Genomic DNA, 16,138 nt, shown 5'->3' on the forward strand with positions numbered 1-16,138 from the left:
AGACAACAATTATTGTGTGTCACCAAATAGAAAGTATATCTCATTTTCTTGATAATATTATAATCTTTTCCACTTTTTACAATCAGCTTATTACTAAACGCATCAATACAATTACAGATGCCCAATGATGGACTTACCTATATATGTACATACGTATAATTTAAAAGAAACGCTTGACTGCTGCTCTTATGTACACGTAAATACATCACAAGTGCAGTGTTTGTAATAATAGGTTACAAAGTCGCCAATATTCGTGTGAATCCGACGCATACTGGTACCACAGTCTGTCCAATACCCCAAAACAATGCATATAAAGGTGGCATTTGATAGCCAGATGCTCTATACACAAAGGCAACTGCCGCTGAACTGACGACACCCGATGTCAGTGGCAATAGTACACCCATTATTATGATAAGCAATGGGAAAAATCTGTGGATATATGTAACATTGTGAATTGACTGTTTCACAGATAGATTATAACTTACATACTTGCCGTATTTGTGCTGTCGCAAAGTAGCAAAACAAATTGCGCCAGCAATCGTATGTACAAATATTGAGGAAAATAGGGCCCAGAGAAATATTTGATACCACATCTCTGAAAAATAGACAATGAGATGGATTGAGCCAAAAAAAGAATTTAAGTAGGATGATTTTAATATCATACTATGGTGAATTTTTTTTGTTACAAATGGAGTGATTAATTCTTCATTGACAGATAAAAAGATAGATCAAGGACTATGACCTATATATAATTAGAATTTTGTCACAGATAAGTCTATCAATTGAATTAATTGTACTAATTAAGGATGCTTTCTACTTGATGACACAAGTATTGTACTACTTTTGTACTGCTGTTTCCTGTTTAAGAGACACACAGTCGACATAAACACTGTTTGTCGATATATTCATTAAATAATAGACAGGATGATGTTTGTGCCGATTTGTGTCACTAAATGAAAAGCATCTATAGTGAATTATTCCTTTACATTACCCTTCTTATTTAATGTTAAATACAAATGAAATATTATTACTGTGTGTGTGTGTGTATGCACGTTATATTTTGTCTTTTGCTAGAAAGCACCAAGAGAGAAGTCTGGTTCGAAGTCGCTTATAAAATATGATTGTGAACAATCATAGACCATGCACACATATTCGAGAGATTGTTTACCTGCAAACGATGTTAAAGGCATATAGAATACACTGCCAGAATTCATGTTTCGCAACGTCATTTGCGGTCGCGGTAAATTGATATCTGTTTGTGTATCCATTTGCTCATTGAGAAAGAAAGTGATAAATTTGTACGATCCGCCCTCCTCACGAATCCTTCATTAATTATTTGCTTTTTTCTGCATCAGTTCTTTTGACAGTTCTTCGCCTTAGCGAAGAGGTTACATCGGAACATCGTTAAGATATTACTCCAGAATTATCAGCTAGAATTATTTCAGTTGCGATAATAAGAGGAAAAGAACGGTGGCGGCGATAATCAAATAAACATTCATTTTCGAAAGAGAAAGACTACAAGAAAGCTATAAAATTCAAACGTCAATAGGGAAACTGCCATTACTGTCAATAAAGCTGGAAATCAGTCAGAGACAACTATGGCGTACGAGTTGGTATTGAATCTTTTCTTGCACAAACAAGGAAAGTAAATTCAGTACCAACAGAAAGAAACCTGAGAGAAGATATGACGGCCTAAAACCAGTGGTTTGAAAGGAGATGAAAATTACAAAAGTGAACAAAGGTTACTAGGTATTGACCAATAAAATTATGAATATTCTAGTGAATTTGTTGTTCACTTTTGTAATTTTTACCTCATTTCAAGAATATAAATCGACTCCCAGGTAACCGCAAAATACTGTCGCGCACTACTGCTTCCTGACAAAGTCAATGTAAACTATATAGTAAAGGATATATTGAGTCATCAACACCATCTAGTAACAAAAAACCGCGGATACTTTTTAGATGACCCAATATAAGAACCGAATGGAAGACTGCAATGCATTCTAGTGTTAATTATGAAACTAAATTGCGTTCCAGAAATTATTTTACACAGTGGAACACAGTGTAACGTCTCTGTATCCTAGCTGGAAAACAGCTTTAAGTATGTACAGTCTTAAGATGTCATGAATCAATCCGAGGACTGTATTAGTATCTTAATATTCATATTCATAGTCAGGCCTTATACAATACAATATTTAGAGCTTCCTTAAATTTATCTTTAGATACTCTACGAATTATTTTATTGGCTGCTGAGCATTTAAAGATAAATTTAAGGAAGCCTTAAGAGTACAAGGTTTGACTGATGAATACGAGCATTAGACATTTAAAACAGTTTTAAAGTAAAAATGGATTATGAATATCGCCCCATATTTTTTTTCGTATTTCACAGTTGGTAGCCTTCTGCACTATAAACAATCTATAGACGGAGAGGGCAGAGATTTATTAAAGGGAGCGTTTTATATTGGCCGTAACTGTATGCCGTATGCCGTAATCTATAAGAATTAACTAATCACAGTCAAGTATTCCTCTCTCATTCGGCGGTAAGAAGAAAATATTCGAAGGTGATTCATCAATTTCTACAGATTACGCCATACGGCATATGCGTTACGGCCAATATAAACGCTCCCTATTTCCTTATATGTTTGGAAAGGCCAGTTAGGCTGTATGAACGTATGAAGTGGTATGAAAACAATAATGGCGTACTCTGTGAACATTTCCGTGGAGGCGCCGATTGAGAATCAAATACAGGAAATTACTTACGATGGCCAAGAAATTTACCAAGCGTACGTAAACAACTTTTATTGTCAACAGAGAGAATATATTGAGAAGCTGGATTAATGGAATTATCGTCTGATGTTAAATACATCTTATCTTACATCTTATAATTAACCTTAATTTTGTCAAAGAGGATAAGATTTAATATCGGTTTATATTATTAATTATGCTGCAGACCTCTTACTTTATCAGAGAACTTGGCAAAAATTGCTCAAAAGATTGACTTTAGTAAAACGAACGGTGAGGAGGTAAAAAAGGAGCAATTGGAGGGTAATGAGAAGAATGAAGAAGATACAAAGGATCCTGCTTCGTTTCAATCCTCTTTATGGCCGTGGGACAGTGTTAGAAACAAATTAAGGTTTGTCATGATTTCTTATGTGTGTGCTAAGAAGCTGTGATTATGTAATGTATACATATACGCATACTTATATATGTATATATTATAAATGTATTAAGCTTGTAATAATAATTTTAATAATTAGAAACAAAAATACAAATAAAGAATACAAATTGAATTTGATTGGTTTTGTAGAAATGCCTTGACGGAAGTTTGTGTATTGGCTGATGTACTTGCAATAGCAAAGGAAAGAAATTATATGGTATTAGATCCAACAACTCATGAATCAGCAGATGTAAAACCTATGATACAAGTATATGCTAGAAAAAAGGCATTGGCAGGTGCAGCATCAGTGCTTATGATGGGTACTGAGAGGCTACGAAATTGCCAGGCTGAATTAGCTAGAACCAGATCTACCCCTGACTTTCATATCGAGTTATTAAGATTACGACAAAATTGGCGTTTAAAGAAAGTATCAAACTCTATCATTGGCGATCTCAGTTATCGAACTGGTTTGTTTTATTATATTTTTATTTGAAATATGCATTATGTATCTTTTATATTTTATTGTTTGTGTTTTTAATGTTCCTCTTCATTATAAATCATACTATATTTATGTTATTTACCAGCTGGCTCCAAGTATACACAAACAGGTATGTTTGAAGTTACCAAAGCTGAAGAAGAAGAAAAAAGTAGTAATAGCCCACCAGCCTCTCCTAATACTGGTAGCAGCATGTCAGGACAATCTCATGGACCCTCAAATTCAAAAGCATCCGCCTTGCGAGTAACCATACCCAGCGAGTTACAAGGTGTTGCATACATCGAAGTATTATGCCAGAAAGGTAATAATAAATAAATTAAAGAAAGCAATTTGTGTGTGTGCGTGCGTGTGTGTGTGCGTGCATGTATGTATGAGTGAGTGAAGAAAGATATGTACACATTAAACACAAATGAGTAAATGTACGTTTGTTTAGATCAAGAAGATTTGTGCAGTGCAAACATAAGCTTGCTTAATAGCAGTGCAAATAATTCAAATACTGATATGCATTGGCAACAAAAGTTGGAGGCTGCACAGAATGTTCTGTTTTGTAAGGAACTGTTTAGTCAATTAGCGCGAGAGGCTGTGCATTTACGCGCGCCTATACCTCACATGGTTGTCGGAAATCAGATAATGGCCACGGTATGTATCTTGCAAATGGAAATCAAGAGTTTTCTTGTATAGTTTTTATTCTTTACTTCAGACTGAAACACACATACTCACCATAATATGTGACTCACGGTATGACTCAGACTACTGCAAGAGTCGGCATGTACATATACTGTTTATGGAAAATTGAATCGTAAAATCTTCTGCCATTTTGCAATAGTCGCAACAATCGCAAATTAACGATATTAATTTCTAAAACGAGATATTTATTTCTCGCGGAATAAGCGCGAGGTAAAATCGCGATGTATAAGACGACATTAAGATATCTTTCAAAGTTCTTTATGAAATATCTCCAAGATATTCCTTAAAGAATTCTTAAATATATCTTAAAGTTGTCTTATGCATCGATTAGATATTTTGCTTATTAAGTAACTAAAAAAAAAAATTGCAAAAATTACAAAATGATAGAGAACTTTTTGATTCGATTTTTCATGAACAGAGTAAGTACCGGCTCTTAATGGGTGATTTGGATTATCCTGTAATAAAAAAAAATTAATTTTTTTCTTTGATGTTTACACCAGGTACTTCCAGGAATTCAGTTAATAATTGGCCTGTGCCATAGCACAGGCAACGACAAAAAACCTACAGCTCCACCACCACACAAAACCGATCACGATCATGTATTAGAACACTCTCTGCATCAACTGTTACGCGAAGTACATTACAATAATAGTAATCATCCATTTCCTCATCCTGCTTCGGGACCTCTTGGGCCTAGTAAACGCAGATACGTAGCCGGCCCTACCGCCGCCGACAGATACGAGCTTTTAGAAATGACAAAGAGTCAGACGCTTTTAGAACAAATTATCCAACAAGCACAACATTTTTTCATGCGTTTGCGTACAGAATACGTATTAGACACGATAGCGAAAGAAGTGAAAGATCCGCTTATTGTTTCACATTGGAATGCGCTGAATTCGCCGACGCAGTCCTGCGTAAAAATAAATATTCTAACACATGGATATGACAGCGTATGTCGGACATCGATGGTCGTTCACGTCGGTGAAAAGTCACTGAAATGTGTGTGTCGCGACGGTAGAGTCATGCACATGAGTTATGAGCCTCAGGAACTGAGGGATCTAATTTTTTGTCAGGTCAGTTGTTTTTCTTTTATCAACATTTGGAAAAAAAACCTTAACTCGTGTGATTAAAAAATGTCAAATTCGAAATATAAAACATTCTTTTATTATATCGGTAAAATGGTATCACAATATTTGTTTCTTATATGCAGATTTATCAGCATCAAATAAGCGCGGTACAGGCTCTAGCCAAGTGTATGGGCTGGCAGTTCTTAGCAAACAGCTCGCATCTCGGCCTAGGTTCAGTGGAGCCTTTGGGAAATGCAAGTAGTTGTATCCTAGCTTCGCCAATTGGCGATAGGTATTTTATTATTCAAACTTATAACACAAAAGAAAGAATGTGTGCCTGTCTATTATTCATACATATTATTTAATATGTTTGTAGAATGATTGCTGTGCGATGTGAACCGCAAACGGGCGTGCAAGTCGCCATCGCACATTCTCCCCGAAAGGATTTCTTTCCTGGTCAACTTGTTCGAGAAAGAAAATGGGAGAATCTGGGAGGTTCTTTTAAAGAAGTTAGATGGGACAAAATGGAAGGGAAGAATTTTCTCAACAAAATGGAGCTACTTATGGCTTCTTTAACAAGTTCTTAAGTGTTGCAAATTACTTGTCAAACATTCGTATATTTATTTGTTTGTGGGACTGAAAAGATTCTCTATATTTTTCTATATACCTTAAATCTTTGCTTAGCAGCGTAGAATGAATTTGTTATTGCCCGCACAATCAATTTAGAGTAACAAAAAAAAATGAAATGAATTTTTTGTTCCAAGTTGATTATATGCAAGGTGCATTTTTATTTCGTGTACGTGTGATCAAGTAATAAATAGTGTGAAATAATGCGAAAGAGAAAATTAAGTTTAAGGTTAAGTTAAAAAAATACAGGAAATCTCCTCTGTCCCGTTGAGAAAAATATATAAAAATTCGACTATACCGAAGTATATATTATAGAATTATTCGAAACGAATTCCGATTTGAATTATTTAATTATTTCCTAGATTTCTATTGCGTTTTCTAGAAAATATGAAATAATTTCGATCGGAATCCATTTCGACTTGTTCCATGATAGATGCTTGGAATGTAATTTTATAAAATAGAACCGATAATTTTGTTTTTTAAAATAATTCAATTTCCCAAAAAAATACAAGTCAATTTATTAATAATATGCTTTTGGATTTTACCTGGAAACAAGGAGTTTCGTATCATTCCTTATCTTTTGTAATTATTACAGATTTTTACTTATTTTGAAATTTATAGTTGATTGTGATTTAGCATATATTATTTTAATTTTTGAATTATGTCCATTATTGAAGATATACCATACCTTATTGGTATGATGACCATACGTCCTTTATTGTAAAGGACAATTCTTTATTTTACATGACTGTCTTTTAGATTTGTTCTTTCAAAATTCAATCTTTATTTTCCAATATTATCCTTTACTGTCTTTTATTTTGACATTACGGGAAATTCTTTTCTAACTAGCGTTCCAATGTCTAATATTATAGAAAATTTTTACAGTTTTACGCATATAAATACGATTTGTTTTTGTTAAGTATATTTCTTTAATTTTTTAAAATTAAATTTATTCAAATTAGAGCTGTTGTCATTTTTTTATTATTTCAAATCAAGGATTTGTTCCAATACAGTCGAATCAGTTTCAAACTATCAGAAAACTGCGCACTATCTCAATTTGACTATACTGTGTAATAAAATTTTAATGTATAGATTCTTCTATAAAAAGAGTCACAAACGGGTTTGAAAATATGTAGGAACAAAGCCCTGAAATTTTCAGATTTGTCCTTTGTCTTCTTTAAGAAAATATGGTCACCGTACATATTAGTGAAATGATGAATAATTCAAATACGTGAAACATATAAATTCGAAACTTTAGCGTATTTAAAAAATTTGTAAGAAAAGAATTACAAATAATTCATTATAAATTTATCTTTATAGTGAACTAATTGCATAACTGGAGTTATTATTGTATATTATATTATATGGAACGATGGTGTATATATATATATATATATATATATATATATATATACATAGAATTTTACATCTAAACAGCGATAACAATAATTTATACAACTAATATTTTACAAAAATTGTTTTCATTTCAATGTCGTACGAAATGCAATATGATCTGGATAATAAACGATTGCGAGATGTGTGATAAATGAAAATTAAATTAATTGAATGCCAAGAGATACGTCACAGTAATTACCTTAAGTGTAATCGTCGATAGATTCCCTTTTCTTTTTGCATACAGAAAATGATAATTTCTTAAATTTCATTTTTTTCTTTGTTAAACCTATTCAAGGAATCCATATTTAACGGCGCACATTGATGCACAAATATACATCTCATTTGATACAATAATTATAAATTGTAAACACATACTTATATACACACGTACGAGCGCACCGGACGCATACATTTTAGATTTTTTTCTTCCTTTTTATAATTTTTCGTTTTCTTTTTGTAGCCATGTTAAATTATGACGTTGAAAAATATCAAAAAATTACACTTTTATTTTCCTGCACTATATGACGAAATAAATAATGAACTCGTTATTATTTTGCGTTTGGTATATATAATAATACGGACTGATAAAATATCGAAAAAACTTTCTTTTATTATCCTGCATATACAACTTAACGTATAGGTGTTATGGCTCTTATGAGGTGAAAAACTAGATCTTATTATAGACGAGTGTGTAGCTATTTTTATTATGAACCGAAAAACTTATTATGAATCTTTCACTTAATAAATTTATATTATCATACATTATATTATTATATTATAACACGAAAAAAAAAATTGATTTTATTTCAATACATAATGTAAGAAAGAAAATTCATGACTCCTTGTTTCTGACGTCACAATTAAACATAACTGCAATGAAAAATCAAGAGGATATAAGCTTTAAGATATAAAGGAATAATACACATTTGGACATCATCTGAATCAAAACTGGATTATTAAAAGATTATTTTTTCTGTATCATATAATTATTTCGATGGATTAAGGGACGGACTAGCAGCTCGATTAAAATATCTAGTGCTAGAACCTTTTACAAGGAAAATAATTGGGACTTTCACGTCCAGAGATGCTTTGAAAAATATTAATTTCAAAACATGCAATCGTATACGATTTGTCTCTCAATCGATTTGGCCAACATATAGATATATCGTACATTATTGAGTTCATTTCATCATAGAAATTTAACGATGTTGCAAACGGTATCCTGCTTAATAATCTGAATGAAAAAAATCTGAACGAAGAAAAGTATCCTGCGCATTAAACCTTTCTCTACATATAATATAATATAATATAATAGAGCAACGAATACAATTTTCTTATGGGCTCTCAACACGAAGCCATTACATAAGCTTTAAATCTCAAGTCGTCAAGAAACTGATCAATTATAGTCGATTATTCTTTTGACATTTGACTGCGACAGGTCAATTTCTTACGGCTCAAAACTTGAAGTTTAAGTAACAACTTATCGTAGAATGTGCGTTTAGATATTGATGTCTAAAGGGAAAAGATGTTTGTCGTTGTGACATTAAATTCACATCAGAGATGAACTTGCCAACTATTGAACGTCTTATTAAGTAACCTTTGTAAGCGCTCAGTTTCTTTGGAAACAGAGAATTAAAGACTGCGTCCGTCCACCAACGATCCTGAACGCAAGTGTAGTTGTTATTACTAGTACTATATAAGCAGATAATAAGCTGGCTGCATACACCTGATAACGATTGAGCAATGTCATACATGAGACAACCAGATGCGATCCAACTACCCAGATAATCTGTCCCCAATTCTTCTTGTCCAAGGCATAGAAGAATATGACGCCCCAGAACGTGTGCAGGAGAATGAAACACAAAGTGGTAGCAGCTGATATTATAAAGAAGTATTCGGAACCCTGACGGAGTCCCATGGTACCAGGTCCCACTGCGTCAGCCAGGACATTGACTAAAGCAAAGGCACCACTCATGAAGCCAAAACCCAAGCCACAAACGTAAGCAAATACGTGTCTGCTATCAGCCACATGTGTCGTTGTGACCTTTTCCAAGCCTCTTTCGGCTTTACGCAGCACCCAATACAAGAGATACCTTTAAAGAGATAAAAATTTGTTAATACACTATCGTGTGGATTAACGTAAATGTAACGTTAAATGAGATTGCAGTAGGGAGATTGGATTTACCTGAAACTTTCCTGGAACAGAACAGAAAAGACTAGGCCAAATGCGAGATGTTCTTGTAATGGAACGACAGCATACCAAAGCACCGATGATAGCAGCAGAGATATCAGCCAGAAAAAAGCGCTGACAATCAATATAATTATTCTGATGGGCTCGGCAGCGATGGTGAACATAAACATGGCTAGTGGCGGGCCGAAAGCCAGACAGGCGCAACCAAAGAAATCCATGACGGTCATTTTCTTTTCAAATGATCGCGACGTGGAGTCGCGATTTCCCTTCCTTTTTTCTTCCTTCCCTTATCGTTTTGTGTCGGCCGGCGCTAGCAAACGCTAAACTCTCTTACAAGATACCTTCCAAGCCTCTTTATGGACCAGGCACTGTCTGCTACTGTCGGGCGCATTTATCTTTCCGGTATAGCGCACGATCAGATACTCGACAAATAATCGTGTCGGTCTGTTTTCTTATCGAAGATACAAATGCTCAAATACATTGGAATCAATCGCCGAATCACTCGTGTGACAATTTGACAACTTGTGGCTAATTCCGTGTCCTATCTATTTTCTATTCTTGCATGAGGTTATCGATAGCAACGCTGAATACAAAATCGAAAATCTGCGAAAATCGCCATTTGATCGATATCTCGGATGTGAATGAAATCGATATATCGAATATATACTATTGTATAATAGATGGTGCAAAGTCTGCGTCCTATTAATGTCATCTATGGCTGTTAGCTACGGTTCATTTGATGCTAAAATGCTTTGAAGCATTTTTTGATTGGTAAATTAGTAAAATTCTTTCTTCCGATTGGTCAATCAAAAGCTTCGAAGCATTTGTAGTGATTTGTAGTGTGATTTGTGCGTCAAGTAGCCGCACAATCTACAATGGCAGTTGCGTTCAGCGAAAAAAGGAGCTTTGCAACTGTTGTAAAATTCATCAATATTTAATTGGCCTTGCCCTTACTTTCTCACTGGATCTAAATGTATAAACCAATCATATTCAATTAAAGCAATTAAGATTAAAGTAATTATTCAAGATTGAAGTTTGTCCAATCAAAACAATAGGAGATAAAATTCCTTTTTCTCTAAAATCCCTATCACCTCCATTGTGTCATGTGTGTAGGATCTTATTCGTGATCGCTACTGGCTTAATTTCCAACAAGGATTTAAACTAGATCAGAATATAAGAACCAACCAATTACAATCGAGCATTTCCTTGTTACAGTCGAACGACAGGGGAATGCTCGACTGTTGGTTGGTTTTTACATTCTGGGGGTCGATTATGTATCTTGAAACAAGGTGAAAATTACAAAAGTGAGCGAATTTTTACTAGTATACTAATAATTTCATTGGTCAACATTTAGTAAATTTGCTCACTTTTGTAATTTTCATCTTGTTTGAAGATATAGAATCGACCCCCTAATCCGGATTAAATCCTCGATGGAAACTAGGCCACTGTTAGCTATTTGTCGCTATCGTCGCTGTAGTGCTAGTATTGCTAGTGCAAGGTGCAGTGGGTGCAAGTGCAGATTGTCATCCGTTATTGGCGACCATTCACCATTGGGCTGATTAGGCCGATTGGGCATTGGCCGCATTGGGGCCATTGGGCGACTTGGCGCCCGCCGTTGTGTCTGGTCTGGTCGTGTCGGTCGTTCATACGAGTAACGAGTGACGAGTCAGTAGTCGTGGGTAGTCGAGTACGCGTTGATACGCGTACCGAGAGTACCGTCGAGTGATTCTCACAGCGAGGAAGCCGCTGGGATCACGTGATCGCTAATATACATTGTATCGTAGACATGGCTGACAAGGAAGAAACTGAGAAGACCATCGCCGAGGACTTGGTTGTCACCAAGTATAAAATGGCCGGCGAGATCGTGAACCGTAAGGAAACGGTGGCGCGTGTTCGCGCGGGGATCCGCGCGATCGCGAGCGCGCGCGCGCGCGCGCCTTCTCTCAGTCCATCTCGGCCACACGAGTCACACGGTCCATATGGAATGTGTGTGCTGGTGGCGCGTTGATGCCGGAGCCGGGCCTGACCATGTGCTAGATCCGTTTTACATCCTCGACATTGCCCGCTCGCGACAGCGCTTTCTCCCAAGTTGCATCGTTCGCCGACCTCGAACATACTTGATATACACGTACAATTAACTCGATCGTCAACACCAGTCGATTGCCAGCAGAAAAGCAAAATTTTCAATTCACCGTGTCTCTGTTCTAATCTCTCCGTTCCCATATGTCGAACAATATGTCGAAATTAATTATTTCCTCCTTGTGGACGAAGTATTAAGTTAATCCATGGTCAAGATGATCTCGGAGCTTGGCTTCAAACTCATCCTTGTTTTCAATCATTTGCATGCTTTCTAAAATAATTTCGCTTGTTTAAAATAAGTTTAATTGCTTTTTTTTCTTTTTTTTTTTTAAGTTGAAGATCAGATTGTTTATTTCTTTGGTTTAATTAGTTAACTTTTTCAAGTTTTCGTCAATGTCAAAACAGTCATTTCATTTTGACTCGTAATTAAGCTGTACTTGTGTAATATACCTACTACATATTCATGTATTTTTCAGGTGTATTAAAGCAAGTTTTAAACAAATGCATCGCTGGAGCTTCTGTAAGGGAAATATGTGAGTTTGGTGACAAAATACTCACAGAGGAAACTAGTAAAGTCTTCAAAAAAGAGAAAGAACTTAAAAAGGGGATTGCTTTTCCAACATGCATATCAGTCAACAATTGCATTTGCCATTTCTCTCCTATTGCTAGTGAACCTGACCTGATTCTCAAAGATGAAGATATGGTTAAAGTGTAAGTTTCTCTCTATAGTATATTGCTTTTTTATAATCTATGATTTCTATTTTCTAGCGTTTTAAACATTGAATAACATTGTTGATTCTTCGCAGAAACTGATTTACATTAGCATGCATTTCCGTGATTAATAACGATTCGAATAATTCTGACATTTCTGATATTAATTTTTCACAAAATTAATATAATTAATGAAATTGTGTATTTTTACAGTGATCTTGGAGCACATGTTGATGGTTTTATAGCTGTAGTAGCACATACCATTGTTATAGGATCTTTAGAGAAAAAAGTCACAGGCAAAAAAGCAGATGTAGTTTTAGCTGCGCACTATGCTTCTCAAGCTGCATTAAGGCTTTTGAAACCAGGTACAGAGGTAAGATTGAATATTTGTGTGCTATCGTCTTCTTTTTTCTTTTTTGGTTTTTTTTTAAAGTAAATAATTGTAAAAAATAAAATTTCGATGCTTAATTATGTATTTCAGACTTACACAATAACAGGCACTGTGGAGAAAATATGTGATGTCTATAAATGTAAGCCAATTGAAGGTATGTTAAGTCATCAGTTAAAACAATTTAAGATCGATGGAGAGAAAACAATAATTCAGAATCCAAACGATGCGCAAAAGAAGGAACATGAAAAGTATACTCTCGAGACTCACGAGGTATATTTAAATTGATATAAAAATTAAAATAGTACTCGATACAAATTTGAGATATAAGAAGAAGAGGGGCATTATAAAAAGAGATTTAATTATGCTTATTTAATTTTAGGTCTATGCAATGGATGTATTAGTGAGTACAGGTGAAGGAGTAGGAAGAGAACAGGACACTCGAGTTACGATATACAAAAAGACAGAGGAGACATATCAACTCAAACTGAAGGCGTCTCGCATGTTTTATTCAGAAGTCTCTCACAAACATGGTCTCATGCCTTTCAATTTACGTACCTTCGAAGATGAAAAAAAAGCAAAAATGGCTGTTGTTGAATGTGTAAATCATAGATTGATCGAGCCGTTCCAAGTAAGACTATCATTTATACTACGTATTCATTTATTAGCTCCCGTGTAGCAAGCATAATAAAATTTTCAAACATTACACATTTTCATGCAGGTGTTGTATGAAAAACCAAACGAGTACGCGGCACAATTCAAATTTACGGTACTTTTGATGCCTAATGGACCTCACAAAATTACAGGAATTCCTTTTGATCTTGATATGTATCAATCTGACTGTGTTGTAGACGATCCTGAATTGAAGGTATATAGAACGTTCAATTAAGAAAAATATAATAGCTTTACAACTGCCATTTTACTGTTACAATTGATAAATTTATGAATGATTCATTCATTTATTAATTGAAAATTTTAGACCCTTTTGTATTCTTCGGCAAATCCGAAATCTGCGAAAAAGAAGAAAAAGAAGGCTGAGAAAGCTGTAGGAGACGTTGCCGTCGAAGTCGATGCTAAAGCCTAACATTGTCATTTTAAGACGTATCACGACTCAAAGGCGTCGTGCACTACTCCGATACTTTTTATTTAGTAATCTAAACTAGCAAAGGCTGGACACTTTCAAAATACGGATCAATCAGTATAGCCATATTTTCATCCGGACATTGCACAAAGTTACAACGTTATGCCTTACATAGCTACGTCCCTATATGAATCGGCAATTGTCTAGTGCACATTTATATATATTTTATTCATTCGAGGAAAGTGTCGAGTTTTTTTGCTGTTGTATCGAGAAAATTAAACTTTATCACATGCATTATGCCACAACTTTATCAGCGTTTAAGTTTTTGTACCAGATTATCTTTTAATGGATTATGGTATTATTACTATTACAAATTGATGATTATTCATATGATCATTATTTGCAATTGTATATTGCGTTTCAATCTTTCAACTAACATTTCGTACATAACAATCTTGTGTGATCGTTTTTTCTGTGAAACGTTTAGATTGGCCGAGCGAAGAGAAATGAATCGTATAGATCTAAAATACAACATATTAAAAAACGATTATTTTCGCTTTTATATGATTATATAGTTGATCTTATATAATTGAACCGATAAAATTATATAGAGTATATCTATTCAATTTATATATGCATTATTATTTTAAACTATCACAAAATTTAATTTTATGAACATAGGCGAGTTGTATATTATAACTCTCGAATGTTTCCGAAAATACGATTCCCTTTTATGTTTATTGCTGGTTTTGCGCAATTTTGTATCCAGCTGTACCATAATGTTCAATTTTCAAATTGTACAATTGGAGGAATGTCCATTTTTGGACATTGCATAAACAATGAAATGCCAATGATTCTTTGAGTGTTTCGTTGCGAAAATACCCCCGACCGACAAAAAATAAAAATAAATTATATAAGTCTTTTCCACTCTGCGCAAATTATGAATTGTGCGCGGAGTACAAATTGTTAGTAGCAACTGGAAATGCATATTTAATATTGAATGAAAGTTTATTTGAGCGAAAGATATACTTTCTCAAGAAAATATATTCTTGAGAATATTGACTTGCCGACTTGCTACAAGCCGTAAATTATAAAAATTAATATTATGTAATAATAGTTTTATATAAGAGGGATAGATAAAAATGTATCTGTGTTATAGATATTTTTTCTACTCGAGTTGTGCATACGTCGAATGTTACAAAGTGTGCTTGTATAACAAAAAGATCATTGTGCACTGTCCATCATTTGCCTTTTTATAATTGCAATCGTGTTCAAAACAAAATTATACTGATAATGTATATTTAGAAAGATACTTGATATTTTTTTCTGATAGACGACTTTATTTTTTTTCAAAATAGATTTCTTAATCCATTTAAAACTAAATAACTTTTATATATATATGTATATACACACATGTACATATATACAAAAGCATGTATACAGTGTAATGAAACAAATGTATGAAATTTTTTGCAAACGAGGGCTGTGCACAAAATTCATACGCAATATAAAATTTAACTCAGTGATGTGAAAAACGGAAAAAAAATTGTTATAAAAATGCTTGACGAGATAAGTTGACAAGTATAAATTTTGACACATACATATATATGTCATGAATTATTATATTCCATTTCTCTCTCTCTCTCTCTCTCTCTCTCTCTCTCTCTCTCAATGCAGTTAAGTATGTGTAATTTGCAAAGCATTACATATTTGTAGAAAAGCAAAAGAAAAAAAGACAATTTTATGAATTTGAATTTATAATTATACATACCGTATTTTATAAATTATCCCTTGTTAACATAATTTTGCTACGACATGATCTCTGATCAGAGTGAGAGACGATGTAAGTACAGAAATATAGAATAATATTTAAGTCGTGTCTTTATTGTTTAAATATTAAGTATTTATGACTAAAGCTGGCACACGATGCCTGTTTTCCTGATTGGATTGTTAGTTGAATTAGAATCTTGCTACCGCATTGGCTGCGGTGCTTGCAGCTAGTGTCAGCATTGGAGCCAATATAGTGACAAAATTGTAATTCAGCAATCCAGCAGGAAAATAAGTATCATGTGCCACCAGTTTTACAGATTGTGTTTTTTTTTATTACGCTATATATATGTATTACGTTTCAAAATTATACATATCGGATGTTCTTTTAATAATGGATTTTTCAATCAACTTGCTCGATTTTTCCTTAATATCAAGGAAATCATCGTTTATTTTTTAATTTTTTACATTACGTATTTTTGCAACTATATC

General features: G+C 34.0%; 4 protein-coding genes across 5 annotated transcripts; 2 read left to right on the forward strand and 2 right to left on the reverse strand.

Annotated features, from left to right (window-relative positions):
• Positions 1-9: 9 nt before the first annotated feature.
• On the reverse strand, positions 10-1,708 carry LOC105148875 (transmembrane protein 170B). Its single transcript, XM_011060894.2, has 4 exons — positions 1,565-1,708; positions 1,169-1,430; positions 490-595; positions 10-429 (listed from the first exon to the last, which is right to left on the reverse strand). Exons 2-4 carry the CDS (start codon positions 1,266-1,268, stop codon positions 234-236), a joined length of 402 nt encoding a protein of 133 aa, XP_011059196.1. The 5' UTR covers positions 1,269-1,430; positions 1,565-1,708; the 3' UTR covers positions 10-233.
• Positions 1,709-2,449: 741 nt separating this feature from the next.
• Positions 2,450-6,545, forward strand: MED17 (mediator complex subunit 17). Its single transcript, XM_011060896.2, has 8 exons — positions 2,450-2,783; positions 2,951-3,133; positions 3,308-3,624; positions 3,742-3,954; positions 4,087-4,292; positions 4,841-5,413; positions 5,551-5,699; positions 5,784-6,545. The coding sequence occupies exons 1-8, from the start codon at positions 2,683-2,685 to the stop codon at positions 5,992-5,994; spliced, it is 1,953 nt and encodes a 650-aa protein (XP_011059198.1). The 5' UTR covers positions 2,450-2,682; the 3' UTR covers positions 5,995-6,545.
• A 1,386-nt stretch (positions 6,546-7,931) lies between these two features.
• On the reverse strand, positions 7,932-10,243 carry aph-1 (gamma-secretase subunit Aph-1). Its single transcript, XM_011060897.2, has 2 exons — positions 9,615-10,243; positions 7,932-9,522 (listed from the first exon to the last, which is right to left on the reverse strand). The coding sequence occupies exons 1-2, from the start codon at positions 9,845-9,847 to the stop codon at positions 9,039-9,041; spliced, it is 717 nt and encodes a 238-aa protein (XP_011059199.1). The 5' UTR covers positions 9,848-10,243; the 3' UTR covers positions 7,932-9,038.
• Positions 10,244-11,118: 875 nt separating this feature from the next.
• On the forward strand, positions 11,119-15,618 carry LOC105148878 (proliferation-associated protein 2G4). 2 transcript variants are annotated; one of them, XM_087413587.1, is made up of 8 exons: positions 11,119-11,285; positions 11,405-11,491; positions 12,176-12,410; positions 12,624-12,783; positions 12,892-13,071; positions 13,181-13,429; positions 13,520-13,666; positions 13,778-15,618. In XM_087413587.1, exons 2-8 carry the CDS (start codon positions 11,407-11,409, stop codon positions 13,880-13,882), a joined length of 1,161 nt encoding a protein of 386 aa, XP_087269713.1. In that variant the 5' UTR covers positions 11,119-11,285; positions 11,405-11,406; the 3' UTR covers positions 13,883-15,618. The 2 variants fall into 2 exon arrangements, with proteins under 2 accessions (XP_087269713.1, XP_011059200.1); XM_011060898.2 differs by having other exon boundaries at positions 11,119-11,491.
• Positions 15,619-16,138: the final 520 nt, after the last annotated feature.

This window comes from Acromyrmex echinatior, chromosome 14, assembly GCF_024713525.1.
Source record: "Acromyrmex echinatior isolate Ae372 chromosome 14, ASM2471352v2, whole genome shotgun sequence".
NCBI lineage: Eukaryota > Metazoa > Arthropoda > Insecta > Hymenoptera > Formicidae > Acromyrmex > Acromyrmex echinatior.

Excerpts from the sequence above, each read along its gene's own strand:
- LOC105148875 (XM_011060894.2), bottom strand. The coding sequence starts at position 1,268 with ATGGATACACAAACAGATATCAATTTACCGCGACCGCAAATGACGTTG. Across the intron at positions 596-1,168 it reads GCCTTTAACATCGTTTGCAG|AGATGTGGTATCAAATATTT; the intron begins GTAAACAATCTC and ends TCTATTTTTCAG. Across the intron at positions 430-489 it reads CGACAGCACAAATACGGCAA|ATTTTTCCCATTGCTTATCA; the intron begins GTATGTAAGTTA and ends ATATATCCACAG.
- MED17 (XM_011060896.2), top strand. The coding sequence starts at position 2,683 with ATGAAAACAATAATGGCGTACTCTGTGAACATTTCCGTGGAGGCGCCG. Across the intron at positions 4,293-4,840 it reads GAAATCAGATAATGGCCACG|GTACTTCCAGGAATTCAGTT; the intron begins GTATGTATCTTG and ends TGTTTACACCAG. Across the intron at positions 5,700-5,783 it reads GCTTCGCCAATTGGCGATAG|AATGATTGCTGTGCGATGTG; the intron begins GTATTTTATTAT and ends ATATGTTTGTAG.
- aph-1 (XM_011060897.2), bottom strand. The coding sequence starts at position 9,847 with ATGACCGTCATGGATTTCTTTGGTTGCGCCTGTCTGGCTTTCGGCCCG. Across the intron at positions 9,523-9,614 it reads CTGTTCCAGGAAAGTTTCAG|GTATCTCTTGTATTGGGTGC; the intron begins GTAAATCCAATC and ends ATCTCTTTAAAG.
- LOC105148878 (XM_011060898.2), top strand. The coding sequence starts at position 11,407 with ATGGCTGACAAGGAAGAAACTGAGAAGACCATCGCCGAGGACTTGGTT. Across the intron at positions 12,784-12,891 it reads TTTTGAAACCAGGTACAGAG|ACTTACACAATAACAGGCAC; the intron begins GTAAGATTGAAT and ends TATGTATTTCAG. Across the intron at positions 13,430-13,519 it reads GATTGATCGAGCCGTTCCAA|GTGTTGTATGAAAAACCAAA; the intron begins GTAAGACTATCA and ends ATTTTCATGCAG.